The sequence below is a fragment of the Elaeis guineensis genome, chromosome 12, assembly GCF_000442705.2.
Source record: "Elaeis guineensis isolate ETL-2024a chromosome 12, EG11, whole genome shotgun sequence".
NCBI classification, from domain to species: Eukaryota; Viridiplantae; Streptophyta; class Magnoliopsida; order Arecales; family Arecaceae; genus Elaeis; species Elaeis guineensis.
The window spans coordinates 3,843,926-3,861,807 of NC_026004.2; the positions used below are offsets into that span (position 1 = coordinate 3,843,926).

The 17,882-nt window shown below is 35.4% G+C and overlaps 1 protein-coding gene across 1 annotated transcript; it reads left to right on the top strand.

The window, feature by feature from the left end:
- Window positions 1-12,869: 12,869 nt before the first annotated feature.
- LOC105055571 (thioredoxin-like 3-2, chloroplastic) lies at window positions 12,870-17,327 on the top strand. The gene is made up of 5 exons (XM_010937418.4): window positions 12,870-13,342; window positions 14,110-14,184; window positions 14,414-14,480; window positions 16,978-16,995; window positions 17,085-17,327. The coding sequence occupies exons 1-5, from the start codon at window positions 12,957-12,959 to the stop codon at window positions 17,181-17,183; spliced, it is 645 nt and encodes a 214-aa protein (XP_010935720.1). The 5' UTR covers window positions 12,870-12,956; the 3' UTR covers window positions 17,184-17,327.
- Window positions 17,328-17,882: the final 555 nt, after the last annotated feature.

A 17,882-nucleotide genomic window follows, 5' to 3' on the forward strand; every position in this document is an offset into this window, starting at 1 on the left:
GATCTTTCTCGGATCAAATCATTCATGATCTTTCTCGGATCAGATTCTTCCACACATAAGCCTGTGGAGGCTGTCCCAGGCATAAGCTCCTGGCAGGCTATTCCACATGACAAGGCCAGTCCAAACTATATTTCTCTTTCTTTTCATTTTCATGAAATTATAATATTTGACTTTATTAATCAATTCAAATTTTGCAGTGTAATAAATATGTAATACCCATATAATCATGCCATCAATCGCTGATACATATGTATTGATATAACATACTCATGCTCAAAATCACATAAATAAATAACAGTGTCTCAGATATAACAAATTCATCGATCTCAAATCCAACGATGCAAAATCAATGAGATAAAATCAATGATAAAATAACATATATAATGATGATCATATACAGGGATTCTTACCTTTATCGGTGACTAATCCAAGCATAAAAATCAATATTCTTCTTTGATTTATGAATTTCTTTAACAAAATATTTCACTCGATATTATTTGCAGACAATCATCTCTTCATAACCCTGATCAAATATAAAAATCATATATGGAGAAAATTATCGATAATTGATCATAATAACACAAATCTAGGATCTTTCTCAGGATTAACCAAAATTAGGATTTATCTAAGTATCTGGATCCTCCACTGATCCATAAGACTTCTAGAGAGAGAAAATTCATGAAGAGAGAGAAAATTCTAGAGAGAGAAAGTAGAGAGAGAATCTTCGTATCCTTCAGATGAGGCAATCATGGTCGAGATCATCCGAGGTCCTATCAGAGTGATTTAATATGAATCAAATGTTATAAATTTCGAATGGGATCGGACTGAGATCAGATCTACTGCATGAATTTCGAAGTAATCTCAGATTATCTTATTTTCATCTCAAGTTTATTCTAGGGTCTGTGATGCAGTTAGAGAGAGAAAGAGAAAGATCCTAGAAAGACAAAATCCATAAAGAGAAAAAAAAGGGTCTAGAGAGAGAATCTAGAGAGAGAAAATATAGAGAGAAGGTAGAGAGAGGAGAGAGAAAAGAGAGAGAAAGGAGGGAGAGGAGAGAGGAAAGAGAGAGCTCTCTTTCTCTTTCTCATTATTATTTTTTTTTCTTTTTCTTTTTCTTTTCTTCTTTCTTTTTCTTTTCTTTTCTTTCTTCCTTCTCTCGTTTTCATCTTTCTTCCTCTTCCTTGGTCGAGTAGGGGAGGACCCGAGGGAGGAGCTTGATAGCTGGAGCTCTGACGAGGGGCGGTGGCATCTGGTTGACGGTGACAGGGCAAGAGAAGGCCGGCGGCGAGGTTCGACCGACGGAGGAAAATTTGGAAAAACAGAGACCCCACCCTTTTCTTTTTGTTTTTTGGTCATTGGCCCGTTGCCGGCGGCCAAGACCCATAGGGAAGGAAGGCTGGGAGGTGAGGGTCCATCCTTGTGGTGAGATGCCACAACTGGTGGTGCCGGTGATCAAAAAAAGAAAGGAAAGGACCCGGCCAAAACAGAGCAAAATAGAGGTTCCATTTTTCATGGATTTTTTGACGAGTTCGACGGCCGGCGAGGGTGCACCGCACCGTGGAAGGGAGGGAAAGGAAGAGGGGAAAGAGAAGACGGATTTACCTCATGCTTCAGCAGCATCACCGGCTCTAATTTTCGATGAGCATGGGAAGAGGTTGCCGCTGCTTCTACGGAGAAAAGGAGAGGAATCGGGCTCGAAGATCACCGGTGGAGGGTCTTGAGAGAGGGAGAGGCTTATTTATAGAGGTCCCTAGGGCTCCGGTGGTCCTAGGACTCCCTTTCCATCCGAGATTCATCGAAGAAGAAGACTCCCATCGGGAGTCTTTTTCCCATTCCCTCCCTTTTTTTTTTGTATGGGCCGTCAAGGGTTTACAGGCCCAAGAACCTGGGCTGTTACAATCTCCCCCCTTAAAAAATTTCATCCTCAAAATTAAGTTGTATTATTTGAGGTATATATTTTAAAATATCCATTCTTCATGTCATTCTCATGCTTCCGATAATGTCTTACATTTTATTATTTATTTTTCATAATCTTGTTATAACAAAAATTATTTGAAATCTCAAACTCATCCCTTCTTATTGATTTCTCAACTTTTTTTTTGAAGAATAGTAATATTTTAGACTTGTATTAACGTACCACAGTTATTTGTTCCAATACATTTTACTCAAAATTCATAATTATCTCAGACTGTCTATGATAGAAAAATAAATAAAGGCCAAACATCGGATACTCTTCACAATCATCGATTTCTTTCTTCTTTTGACCTTCCAACAAATTTTATATGTAAACTCTAATCTTAAGAAAACCTCAATCTTCTATATCAGTTCGAGTAACAATATTAAATTTGAAAAAAAATATGAGATCTACGTCAAGACATTCTAAGTTTGAACTAATATCAAAACTATCAAGCTGTTAATAAACTTGAGATATCTAAAATTTTTTGGCATTATCTACAATGAAACAACCTACTGACAAAAATTATCTGGCTATGATCAGATTAGATCAAAATTTATAGCATCTTTTCATTATCAATAAAATTCTTCCTTATTTGCAACTAATGTATTCCATCATAATATCTTTTGATTTAAAAGATTAATATTTTTAATCAATTTAATCCACCATGCTTTTACTGCGCACTCTGATCTTAATTTATCAAATTATATAAGTCTATCAAAGATAAAAATATCTTTATATGTTAGATCAATCCAGGATAGATCCAACCTTCAAATTTCATATAAGACTTAGGGCAAAATTTTAAGTTTTTTTTTTTTATCTTTACTACCTTTGGGTATAGCATATAAAAATTAAATATTGATCCACTTTCTATGTTTGAAATCGTTGCATAAGTTTCATCACTCTTCAAGAATCCAACATGTCTAGAATCAATTGGAGTTAACCTTAGATTTACCTTACAATCATTTAGATAATTTCTAAATCAATCTTCCTTTTTAAAAGAATTAATTCTAACTTGATAAACTAGAAAAACTCAAGCCAACATCTTTGTAAGTAGAATCAACTTGATAATTTCTTGTAGAGCTCTCTTCATCACAACCCTTAATATTAATCGATAAATCCATACAAAATTTTGTCCCTTGTATAAGTCATTCAAAATTTAACACTAGCAAGATGTCTTAATTCAATTTTAAAAAAAAAATCCAAACTTTGACTTGAATAATTAATACACTTCACTATCTTCAACAATCACAAGAAAAATTAAAAAAAATCTAATCCAAAGATGGTAATATGAATTATTAAAGATTTCATCGTAACCTGTGTATCATACTCTGACAAAATAAATTTTCTTCTTTAAATTAACAACAATATCAAAATACTTTTGATCCACTTAGAAAAGTAAGCTTTTGACTTAAAATTCAATGCAACTTGAAAGATCAAGAAATCATATTCAGAATATGATATTTTGAATAACCAAAGATTTCACCAAAATGTGTATCTCATATTCTGATAATAAAATTCAAGTATATATATATATATATATATATATATATATATATATATATATATATATATATATATATTCATCTAAGATTGAGTTTCATATATGATCCTTTTATAGGTTCAATGCTCAAAAATATTTCTCTCTCATATGATGAAATTTCTTCTTAAACCATATCCTAACTTCCTTCTGATAAATTTAAAATTTGTGATACTCAGATAACTAATATCAAAATCAGAAAAGTTATCATGATTTCCTTCCATATAAGTTTAGCATTCCAAAATCATTGAGTATACTCAACATAACATATCAATACCTCCCGCTTCTTTCCAGAGTCAACTCTTCTTATATTCAGGCCACCCTACTAATTGAAATCCAAGATATAACTCATCAATTCTATTATAGATATCATATGCCACTTATGCATAAATTTCATTTTAATATCTATTGATTCAAAATCTAAATATTGAATCTTCTCTTTTATATCTATTATGTTCCTCATGATCATAACCTAAGTTCAGATATCACTAAAATTACAATTCTGAATAATTATAACCTTAAACTCAAATACCACTTAAATCATATTTTCTAGTGATCATAACCTAAACTCTAATATCATTCTATCATACCTTTAATGATCATAATCTTAAACTCTGATATTATCAATCATACTCTATTGATTATAATCTCAAAGTTTTGATATCACTTATATGACAATTCCTAGTGACCTTAAACCTGAGCTCTAGTACTGTTCTATCATATTCTCTGATATCACTCTGTCACATCCTATTGATCATGCATAAAGTTTTGATATCACTTCATAATTCCTAGTGACTTAAACTTAAGCTCTAATATCATTTTATCAAATCTTAATCACTTATATCATAATCCCCAATGATCATAACCTAAGCTCTGATACCATTTTGTCACGCCCCGAACCTAACATCCAGATCAGATACGTGATGGCCGCACACTCCTTAGAGCAAGTCCTAAAGAATATGCAAGGCTAAATTAAATCATTACAATCTTATCAACCATAATATTTAATTTTAATAATAATTTATAAAATTTATATAATTATAATTAACATTCCTTCAATCCTCTGATCAGGTATCAACAGTACCTATCTATACATCCGCTTACTCACAAATCTATACCATAGCCAACCATGGATATCTTGTAACTCTGAGAAGAAAAGAAAGGTGAGGGGTGTGAGCTTTACAGCCCAGTAAGAATTTTCATATCACACCAATATAATAATATAATCTGAAAATAAAGATAAGCAATAACACATAAAAGTCGATGTTCACTGTCCAGAATACTACAAATATTTATAGATTATCTGTTTTATCAAAAGAGATGCATTATCATATGTTAATGAGTGAAACAATTTTATTCAACGATTGTTTCATATCTTATCTTTCTATTTCCTTCTATTATTACATCATCTTTAATCCTTTTCTTTTTAGCTTTGGCTTTGGACTATCAGGATCATGCGACGATCTTTTATTCGGATCGATTTCTGTGATCTTTCTTAGATCGAAATATTCATGATCTTTCTCGGATCAAAGTGGTCATGATCTTTCTCGGATCAAATCATTCATAATCTTTCTCAGATCAGATTCTTCCACACATAAACCTGTGGGGGCTGTCCCAAGCATACGCTCCTGGCAGGCTATTCCACATGACAAGGCCAGTCCAAACCATATTTCTCTTTCTTTTTATTTTCATGAAATTATAATATTTGACTTCATTAATCAATTCAAATTTTACAGTGTAATAAATATTTTATACCCATATAATCATGCCATCAATCGCTGATACATGTGTATTGATATAATATACTCATGCTCAAAATCACATAAATAAATAACAGTGTCTCAGATATAACAAATTCATCGATCTCAAATCCAACGATGCAAAATCAATGAGATAAAATCAACGATAAAATAACATATATAATGATGATCATGTACAAGGATTCTTATCTTTATCGGTGACTGATTCAAGCACAAAAATTAATATTTTTTTTTGATTTATGAATTTTTTTAATAAAATATTTTACTCGATATTATTTGCAGACAATCATCTCTTCATAATCCTGATCAAATATAAAAATCATATATGAAGAAAATTATCGATAATCGATCCTAATAACACAAATCTTGGACCTCTCTCAGGATTAACCAAAATTAAAATTTGTCTAAGTATCTGGATCCTCCACTGATCCATAAGACTTCTAGAGAGAGAAAATCTATGAAGAGAGAGAAAATTTTAGAGAGAAAGTAGAGAGAGAAAGTGGAGAGAGAATCTTTGTATCCTTCACATGAGGCAATCATGGTCGAGATCATCAGAGGTTCTATCAGGATGACTTAATATGAATCAAATATTATAAATTTCAAATAGGATCGGACTGAGATAAGATCTACTACACGAGTTTTGGAGCAATCTCAGATTATCTTATTTTCATCTCAAGTTTATTCTAGGATCTGTGATGCAGTTAGAGAGAGAAAGAGAAAGATCCTAGAGAGAAAAATTCATAAAGAGAGAAAAAAGGTCTAGAGAGAGAATTTAGAGAGAGAAAATATAGAGAGAAGGTAGAGAGAGGAGAGAGAAAAGAGAGAGAAAGGAGGGAGAGGAGAGAGGAAAGAGAGAGAACTCTCTTTCTCATTATTTTTTTTCTTTTCTTTTTCTTTTTCTTTTCTTCTTTCTTTTTCTTTTCTTTTCTTTCTTCCTTCTCCCGTTTTCATCTTTCTTCCTCTTCCTTGGTCGAGTAGGGGAGGACCTGAGGGAGGAGCTTGGTAGCTCGAGCTCCAACGAGGGGTGGTGGCACCTGGTTGACAGTGACAGGGCAAGAGAAGGCCGGCGGTGAGGTTCGACCGACGGAGGAAAATTTGGAAAAATAGGGACCCCACCCTTTTCTTTTTGTTTTTCGATCATTGGCCCGTTGCCGGCGGCCAAGACCCATAGGGAAAGGAAGGCTGGGAGGTGAGGGTCCCATCCTAGTGGTGAGATGCCGCAACTGATGGTGTCGGTGATCAAAAAAAGGAAGGAAAAGACCCGGCCAAAATAGAGCAAAACAGAGGTTCCGTTTTTCATGGATTTTTTGATGAGTTCGACGGCCGACGAGGGTGCATCGCACCGTGGAAGAGAGAGAAAGAAAGAGGAAAAAGAGAAGACGGGTTTACCTTATGCTTCAGCAGCGTCACCGGCTCTAATTTTCGATGAGCATGGAAGAGGTTGCCGCGGCTTCTACGGAGAAAAGGAGAGGAATCGGGCTCAAAGATCACCGATGGAGGGTCTTGAGAGAGGGAGAGGCTTATTTATAGAGGTCCCTAGGGCTCCGGTGATCCTAGGACTCCCTTTCCATCTGGGATTCATCGGAGAAGAAAACTTCCATCGGGAGTTTTTTTCCCGTTCCCCCCCTTTTTTTTTTTGAATGGGCCGTCAAGGGTTTACAAGCCCAAGAACCTGGGCTGTTACAGCCCCTCTTCTATTTTCACTACATCAAATCAACTCTTCTCTCCTTCTCTACTACTACTCCTTCTCTTCTAGTAATATTTAGTAAGTGTTCAATTAGCAATTGGCAATTAGCAAATGTTCAAGTGCTATACAAGAGAAAGATTAGTCTATCTATTGGAGCCTTGGAGATCTTTGTTGAAGTCCTGAGGAGGAGTGAGGAGCACAAAAAGAAGCTCACAGGTCTCCGCCTATGGCCTATCTTTATTCAGTTTCTTTGTTTGATAATTTTTTTTATTTGCATAACTCATATTAGATATGGCATCTTATGATGAGAGTCATTTTGGCATTCTCTCAATTTTAGAGAGAGAAGAAACTACTATTCCTCCTCCCCCTAAAATCAATACTGATGGTCAAGACTCTATCTCTTCTTTCTGTAAGAAGACTAGTACCGTATGAAATGACTTTGAAAGAGTTATGGTAGATGGAGTTTTAAAAGTAAAAAATAAAAAATATTTTAAATTATATAATTATGCTAGTAGTAGGAGAACTGACCATTTAAAGAGACATCAAAAGATGTGCATGTCATATTAGATGTGAATTTATTACATCCCACTCTAAATTGAAATTTATTGCATATTAGATGTGCATGTCATATTTTAAATCTCTCTGTTCAATCTGATATAGGTATAGTTTAAAATGTTAATAAAAAAATTAAAAATATAATTTTTTTATTCAAACTTCAAGAGCAAGACTTCGAGAATTTAAGCAAATATGTATAGATCATAATAAATATTTTAAAAAATTTAAATTTGATGTAATTACTCGTTGGAACTTGACATAGATGATAATATATGATGCATATCTATATAAAAATTTATTAAGTACATATATTAATGATCATGGATTAGATTTTACATTGATTGAAATTGATTAAAATAAAAATAAAATTCTGAAAGAATTTTTAGTTAGTTTTTATAATACCACTGAAATTTTTTTTGATGTTTATTATCCAAACTCTAATTCATTTTTCAATAAGCATATCTTATTAGTCAAAAATTTGCACAATATAGATATGATGATATTAGAGAGCCTATTATTTATGAAATGGAATCTAAATGAAATGAGTATTGAAACAGGATATATCCTATGCATAATTTAGCTAACATATTTGATCCATGTGTTAAATTAAGTGGTGTTTTGATTTTACTTGATATATATTGTGAAAACATGAATCTAGATCCTAAACTCGCTAAAGCTGAAGTAAACTAACTTCTTTATGATATTTATACTTTATATGATGATAAGATTCATGGATCTAGTGCTTCTCGTTCATAAACCTTCACCTTTTCTTCTAGTACTTCTCATTCATCATTTATTTTCTCATTCATGGCATATAGGAGACATACACATGCTTTTTTAAATTCATTTTCATCTTTATCTTTAAGTAGTAAACTTAAATTTTATTTACGAAATAATCTTCAATCTGTACATGATGAAAATCAAATAGAAAATCTTGATATGTTAGCATGGTGAAAAAGTATCAAAAATTAATATCCTATAATATCCGCCATTGCACATGATATCTTAGATGTGTCGATGTTTACAGTAGCATCGAAATCTGCTTTTAGTACAGATCGACGAGTTTTGGATGAAAAAAAGAATAGGATGATCGGTGAAACAATTGAGATGCTGCTCTATTTCAAAGATTAGTTGGATGCCGAGGTGAAACTTCAAGATAAATGTGGACATAATATAAATTTCAATGACGACGATGAGACAAATACTACTGACGATGCATGACGATCAGTAAGATTTTTAATTATTAATTTTTTATATTTATAATTTTTTAGTTTTATCTTTTAATTATTGAGGTGAGTCACCTCAATTTCTTCTTTTTTCTTCATTGTATTTGGAGGTTAGACCTAGCCCCCTCCCTCCCTCCCTTATACTATTTTGATTGATATTAATAAACTGATAGAGGTCCACGCCAAACCCTCCACCATTACAAGATAATTTTTTATTTTTATAAAAAAATCTCACATCTATTTTTATAAAAAAAATTTCAAAAAAAATCCCCATGCAGGCTGGGTCGTGCTAGCCTAGGCCCTTATGGGCTGTGCTGGGCCTAGGCCGGGGGCTGCAAACCCCCAGCCCAGCTTGACCCCTTCTAATGGGCCGTGCTTAGCACGATCCGTTACTGTAGCTAATGGGCCATACCAGACACGGTCTGTTTCGTGCCGGGCTGGGCTGTATAATGGGCGGCCCGGGCCCATGTGATGCTTCCCATTCCATAGCACGCATGTCCAATCGATTTAAAGGGCGAGATGAAGGAAGAGATGGATACAGTATTATTATCTCTCTGTGCTGGTCCTTGCCTTCTGCTTCATTTGAGACTCTCTCACCTATGAGTATTTGCAGCCCAAAGAAACCCCCTCCATTTCCTTCGGGGATGATATCAACAAACTTACTCCCCAACAGAAAAAAAATAAAGATATAACTAAGGTTCTCAACTTCGATTCTACTAACACTCAGATCGTCACCATCTATGATCATGCCCTATCAGCACCCTCATCAAGAGCCTCATCATCCTTGACGCCACCATCTTCGATGTTGCTTTTCTATCTAGGTCACTTCATTGCTATTAGTACCAACATCAACTACATAGATCTTGCCACTAGCATCCACTATGGCATCATCATCACCAGACCATCTTCAGATCGGCCACACATCGACTAGATCAGACCATTCCCTAGATAGGTTAGATGCTGGTTAAATTTGACCATTTTCAGATCAGTTAGATGTCAATCAAATTTGATCACTCTTCAGATCGGTCAGTTATCAACTAGATCCAATCATTTCCAAATCTGCCAAAAGTCGATCAAATCTAACCATCTTTAGATCGATCAGATACCAACCAGATCCAACCATCTCTAAATTTGTCAAATGTCGATCAAATTTGACTATTTTTAGATCGGCCAAATACCAATTAAATCCGACCATTCTTCAAATTGGTCAAATATCGATCAAATCTGACCATCTGCAAATCAGTTAGACATCGAGCAGATCTGACCATCTCCAGATCTACTGGACGTCGATCAAATTTGATCTAAGCTGACTATCTCTAAATCGACTAGACACCAGCCAGATTCGATCTAGGTCGATTATCTTCAAATTAGTTAAACACCAATCAGAACTAGGTAACACCATTTGGATCATCTATTAATTTCTAATAATTATATATTATTTTATTATTATTATTCTAAAATGCGATTTGACTTAGGCATCAGAGGGTTTGACCAGATCCAATCCAGCAAGCTTTTCTATTCTTTCTGTATGTAGATCTGCGACTCCAAGACAGATCGTATTCCACCATTGTATATCAAACAGTACCCTCCAAATGGTCCTATCAGGATTTGACTTTGGCAACAACTGATTAATATTAGATAAATGGCTCGAGCCTTCCACCCTCCAACTTTTTGCATATTTTTATTTCTTTGTATTTTTCTATTACAGGCCGGCATTCAATATAAAGCAACAAAAATATCCACCTTGGACCCCACTAAGTGGCAACAAACTTGGAGCGACCTAACAAAAGTTGACCTCGGCCAATTGAGGAAGGCCCCTATGAATCGCTTCTTGTATCGGAAACAAGTTGAGCTGAATATCCGATGAGCCAAATGACCAACCTTTTTAGGAGAATAGAGCCAGGCACCGGAAGCAAGGAGTGTAGAAAATTGACTAAGAATCTGAATCCATCCAAGTAACTGAGGTCACCCCAACTCCAACTGGGACCTCCAAATCCCAGCTATAAGGATAATTGACTGGCTCCAACTAGGATGATTCAACTTGATCGGATGAGAACTGACCTAATGAAAAGTATGAGCTCTGGTTCAAAATAATTTGATTTGGTTGGATGAGAATCGATCCAACGAAAAATATGAGCTCTAGCTCCGACTTTGGTCAACCAATTAGAAGGAGACAGCTCGGTCCAAGTTTAGACCTTCGAACGGATGAGGACAATCGACTAGAGACACCTCGGCTCTGACTGGGACCTCCAAAATACAAGCTCCAACCAATTGACTGCAGACACTCCGGCCCAGCTAGAGCCTTCAAAATACGAGCTCAAATGTATATCAACCTCAAATACAGGTGTAATAAGGTACGGGCACTACCAAAATTATTGTTAATAATATTTAAAGATTTATTATAAAACAGATCAGTTTGGGTACTTTCTTCATCCGAGCCAAAGAAACAACTCAGGCTTAGAAGTGTGGGGCATATAATGTGGTGTGATGGCTGATCCTTTCCATTCTCTAATGCCCATTATTCTTCCCATTCTCTAACACCCCTGGCTTTTCCCATTCTATAGCACCCATGTTCAACCTATTTAAAGGGCACCTTCTGCTCATTTTGGAGGGGGGAAGAGAAGAAGATAGAGGTGGTTATGGCATTATTATCTTCAGATGCTGGTCCTTGCCTTATGCTCTATTTGGGGCTCGCTTGCCTACGAGTGTCTGCAACATAAAGAAACCCCCTCCATCCCCCTCGTCGATGACACCAACAAACTCATTCCTTAATAGGAGAACATTAACAGTCGCTGAAAAGAGGAAAAACAAAGACATAATCAAGGCCCTCAACTTTGATTTTGCCGATACCCAGTCACCGCAACCCATAACTATGCCCTACTGGTGCCCTTATCAATGACCTCATCACCCTTAATGCTGCCATCTTCGATGTCCCCTTTTATCTAGATTGTTTCATCGTTATCAGTATCAATATCAACTATATTGACCTTAGCGTTAGCACCTGCTATGACATCACCATTACTAGACAATTATCTATATCAACCAGATGTTGATCAAATCCAACTATTCTCTAAATCGGTCAGATGACGATCAGATTGGACCATCTCTAAAATAGATTCGACTATATCCAGCTCTATTGGATGCTAACCAAATCTAATTCAAGCTGACTATCTCCAGATTGACCATACATCAGCCAGATTTGATCTAAACCGACCGTCTCCAGATTAGTCAAATACCAACCAAAACTGGATAACACCATTTTGATCATGCATTTTTTTTTTTGATTATCTATTTTTTTTATTGTTATTCCAAAGTTCAATCTGACTTAAACATTAGAGGATTCGGTTGGAATATAATTCGATGAACTGTTCCATTATTTTTGTATGCAGATCTATGACTCTAATTTAGATCTTATTTTACTATACAGATCGAACAATACTCTCCAGATGATTCTAGCGGAATCAGAGTTTGGTAGCAACAACACCCATTCTTTCTTATCACATTACAAAAGAATTGTTTCCATGCATATGATAGATCAATGTAGCATTATGTGAAACCATGCTTGGTTTATTTAGAAAATGTCTAGCTTATTTGGGATAAATCAAATCTCTTTTAAAATAAATTATTTTTAGGGAGTGATAACTCAATTCTTTTGAGAGAGAAATGAGGTTATTTTAGGTCCTGTATTTGTACTTATGTAGGTTGACAAAAGAGCCTAACATCATTTTTTTTGCACTTTTCTTTTTTTCAAGGACTTCAAGTTTACATTTAACAAACTAGAGGGTTTAATATTGTGAAAATTATCACAGGCTAATTGATAATTTGCTGTTTCATAATTTATCATATATTAACAATTTATGATAATTTTTGCCTACAATTACGTGAGGAATGCATTTGATTTGTAATTAGATTCGAAATTAAAATAATCTAATATAAAAATTAAATCAATTATATTCTATTATATATTTAGTTTATAATTAAAATTTAAATTAAATTAAAATATAATAAAAAATTAAATTTGAATTTTGAAAGGTTAGTGCCCCCCAACTAAACACGGAAGAATTCTCATTCGGCGTCTTGACTCCCTCCAACAAAACCCGGATGGGAAAAATTATCAGGAAATCCCTGCGCGAATCTGGAATTATATTTGTGTTTTCAAAACCAGGAGCACAACAAGTGCAGCTGTTCCTTGTTCTGCGCTGGAAAAGTAACCTCTTGCCTCCTTTGCTTCGCCATGACCGAGTCTCTTCTTCTCTCGTCCTCTCCCTTCACCGCCGCCTCTCGCAGCCTCCGGCCATCCTCATCACCCTGCTGCCCCTCTCCCCGATCTGTCCTCCCCAGCCGTCGCCGCCTCGAAACCACAAGCCGCCCTCTCCCCTCCGCCTCGACCGCAGGCAGTTCGATATATCCGGCTTCCTGGCTTAGGACCCCTAGTTTCGTCTCAGCTGCTGGGGCGGCGGCCTGGAGCGGGGTGGAGGAGGTCCCCCCGCCGGAGGACCGCCTCGATGACGGCGGCGATGGCCCTAGCTCGGTCGAGCTCGTTCCCATCCTCAGCGAGGCGCAGTTCGATCGTGTCATCGCTGAGGCGCAGCAACTCGACGAGTCGGTGATCGTGCTGTGGTTCGGTTCTGGATTTTGCTTTTCTTATTTTCTAGGAATTTGTGTGCTATGCCTTAGGTTTATTTAATTTTCGTAAGAACCTGATTCAATTTGGTTGTTTGATCAAATTGATGAAACCTGGTTTCATGCAGTCACCTCACAATGCCTTTTGTTTTTCCTATCTATCTAGATCTGTAACCATGCGGCTCATGCGGCAAAGTTCGGATACATGGTTGATCAATTCACGTTGCAGCGACTCTTTTCTTGTGACTTTTTGTCAAACAAATAAACAATACCCTGCAAAACTGTAGTTGCCCCAAGTTGTGTCTATGTTCTTTACACTTCCAGCATGAACATCTTAGCTTGAGCTTCATACCTAACTACTTTAACTACATTGTGCATCTGGTAAAGCAATACAGAATTACTACACATATGACAGATTCCATTAGTGGCTGCTAAATGCCTCCCATCAAGCACCATCTAATGCTGCAATTATGATTTCGAAATTGTTCAAATAAAATAGTGCATTTTAGTTGGTCGAAGTTATTACTTTATATTCATGTCCCCATACTTCTTTAGAATGTCAATCCACCAAAGTATGAATTTGCCAAAGCCATTTTGTGTACAAGCATGACATTTCACTTTGCACCATTTTACATCTGTTCAATTATTGTTTGCATACTCACTTTTGTGTAGAATAATTTCTAGATGGCATGTTACATGTAAATGGTTCTTTTGTTGGTGCTTATGCTAAGTTGGTACATATTTGAGCTGATCTTGACGTGTAGGATGGCAAACTGGTGCAGAAAATGTATATATTTGAAACCTAAATTGGAAAAACTGGCAGCGGATTACTACCCAAGGTTAGAGAACAGTCTTCTTTTAATCTTTTCCATGGATTGACTGTGTTATTTGCAAGTTTGTTGATTGGATTACGTGGCAATTTTTTCTTGACAAAGTACCTGGTATTAATCATGCAATGCTTAGTAGAATCCATGATACCCAGATGAATTCACTGCTACCAATAGAGCTTCTTAGGACTTCATTTATTCGATTGATTCTGATGTTTCAAATATCATGCTGTTGGTGCAGAATTAGATTCTACTGTGTAGATGTCAATGCAGTTCCTCAAAGGCTTGTGACTCGGGCAGAAATTGCTGTAAGTTTAGACTCCTGACCTGCACGATGTTATTCTCTTGTTCATCTAAACATGTTAAAAAATTGAAAAAAGGAATAATCTACAACTGATTGTTAGTTTTATAAAGAGAACCTAATACTGTATGGAAAATTCATGATTTGAGTGGATTCAACATTTGTACCTTTTATAGTCTGTTTTGACCAGATGGGTAACTAAATGAAACATATATCATTTACAAAGCCTGACATGAGAGAGAGAGAGAGAGAGAGAGGTCTAGAAGAATCTAATTAATTAGCTATCGATGATGTAAAGACTAATCCATGGTTGTGTAAGAAACATTTGAGTAAAAATCAAATTTGTCTAAAATGATATAATTAGTGAATTGTTTGGTGCTGTAACTATTGTCATTTAAATGGGGAGAAGGGAGTCCAAAACATTCTCTAGTAGGTTCATTGCACTATTGTCTGGCCAGAAGACAAGGATTTGATCAGAATTTATCTCACAGTACAAGAGCAGAAAAAAAAGATTGATGGGATAAAGTACTTGTGGAGCATATAGAATAGAAAAGTGGACATAGGTTATCCCATAGCCTGAAATATGTGCATTTTTGAGACAAGCATTGAAGGACAATTTAATCCAGTTGCTAGTTAACTGCATCTTTAGCTATGCTGCGTTTCTTCAAGAAAAAAAGTTAAATTTTGGATACAAATATAACTAGAAATTAGAACTGAAGCTTTGATGGTTGGGCTATTGCTTTTTTTGCAGTATACTACTATGTTAAATATTTGTAATGGCACTATTATTGCCAACCATCTGGAACCTTTTCACACAACCCCCACCCACCCCCCCCATTGAGAAATTGATTTTACCTTCAACAAATTACAGTCAAGCAATCTGAAAGCTAAAAATAGGCTCCCCCATTTCCTAAAGAACTTTTTTATTCTGGCACCCATATAATTGTCACTAGGGTAAAGCTTAAGTCCAACTATGCATCTCACTAACACATGCAGTCCACCACTACCAATTATGTTAAGACCCTCATAGTGAACTTTGAGTGCAATTGAGTTGTAACATTTCCATGAGAAATATGTTTGTAATACAAACAGAAAGCAATATTTTTTTAAAATATTGGAAAGATTAAAAAAATCGATATTTGATAAGGTAAAATACGATAATGCACCTATTAAAAATTATTATTTACCTTTCTAAGAAACATAAAACCTAAAATGAAACTCCTTCATGCAACTCAAGGTCTTGAATTGTGATCCTTATATAGAATCTTCTTATTGGTTAGAAGCCCTATCTAAAACTTCTATGTCTTCCTTAAAACAAATTGCCACGTTAATTATTCTGTTAGATATTTTGTGAAGCACCCTTTCCTTTATCTACTTTCCTTTCTCCTAGAATACTGAATTTAGCAAAAGTTGTTATTTATATGGTGTAGTAGAAAATCATCTTATCACTTTATGTAGATTGTGAAATTTTATCTGTGCTGTAATTTGACATTCAGAATGAGCCAAAAAAAGCAACTTTACCTGATCCTACCTTTAATAGGTCAACAAAGATTTCATAATGCAAACTTAGATTTAGATAATATGAGTTGCCGACATTCCTCTATGCTCATTGTCAGTGATATAATTTAAATGCATGTTATTAATAAGTTTTCTTAATTAATTAGGATACCCAAAGTTTAGTCCAAGAAATACAAAATAATATTCCTAAGACTTGTTTAAGACTTGTTTACCATTCAAGCAAATTATGGATGTTCTACTCATAGTGCTTACATTTGACAATTTATAGTACTTTTCGAGCATATGTGGAAGCAGATCAGCCCAAAAGAAAATAGGTAGCACTTGTGGCCTATAGTTATGGTGTCTGAGGAGACTGAATTATTCCATATTTTCTATCAAGAATCCTTCCTTGCATATACTTATGTGAGCTGGAAATTTGTGAACTTCTTGTAAAGGGTTGACCTCTGTGGGAAGTTCAGTCATCAAAAGTTATCAAAACTTGTTGGATCATAACTTCATCCATATAATGATCCCATAGAGATGGGCTTAGCTTGTCAGTTAGGCTGTTCTCATTTCTTCTTTCATAATTTTTACACACAATGGGTTGGATATTTCTCTGCTTCTGTGTTCATGGATGTTCTAAACATTTCAATTGTTGTTCACATTCTTTTGAATGCAATCAATATTATTTTATTATGTTGTGATTAGAGATCACCTTCAGTTTGTGGTTTGTGTCTGTAAGGTCAAATCGGAAATATCAAAAAACAAGAAATTATTGTACATCTACTCGGTAACTGTAATTACTTCTGTTGTATGTTCATGTTCTGAGGTGCATGCAGCATGGAATCTCACCATGCTGTTGCCTTCCATTGCTTTTTCTTGTAAATGAAACTCATTTTGATATCTTTAGGCATTTATGTTATTTACCGGCATAGATTCTAAGAATACTGTATTACTGATACTTGCTTTTGTCATTTTATGTATATCTGAATTTGAAACTTGAGCAGAAGATGCCAACAGTACAGGTAAAACCAGGACCCGGTTTTTTCAATCTGCATATGTCTCCATAAACTGCGTACAGCTTTTTCTGATGATTGCGGCATGCTTTCTACAGTTATGGAAGGATTCCAAAAAACAAGATGAAGTAATTGGTGGACACAAAGCATGGTTGGTAGTTGATGATGTTCGGAAAATGATTGAGAATGAGGATTAATTTGGTGCACCTTTTTCCCCTTTATAATATTACATCATTTACTTTTCACTATGTTTTACAGTTGTTTGGGTATACCAATTATAAATCTTGCCGGTTAAATAAATCAAAGTTGCACTTCAGTGCAATCAGACTCTTTTTATGCAATGAACTTGACTTGTATTTGATGTCTGTTCTGTGAATGTCGCTTCTGAACATTGAGATTTGAGACGCGCATTTGCTGCGTTTTTGGTTTCTTTATTTAAATATGCTCGTGCACCTGAGCCATATTCAAGACAGGTTGGATTTATTACCTGATTAAAAGACTCACTTGCATCCTTTGCGTAATGTTATTGGTGGGTTGCCCTGGAACGTGATTGGGAAAAAAATCTACGTCAGTTCCAATCCCCTGACAGCATTGGTAATTCCAGACATTTTAGTTATGTTGAAGAACTCTGAGGGTTGGAAAATTGTGGTTATTATTGGAATTCCATGTGACACACGGATTTAACGGTTAGGCAATGTGCATATCTGATTTTTCCTCTGTTATCACGCGGCTATCTATTGAGAACTTGCTATCCCTGAATGTAAGAAACAAGAAGCTTGTTCCAGTTGCAGGCTTGCGTCAACGAAAGAAGGTATAATCTTTAAAGGTGGTGGTATCCTCTTGAACGTGAATTTGAATTGGATCCATAAAGTTAGCCCATTCCGTCGTGTAAATGA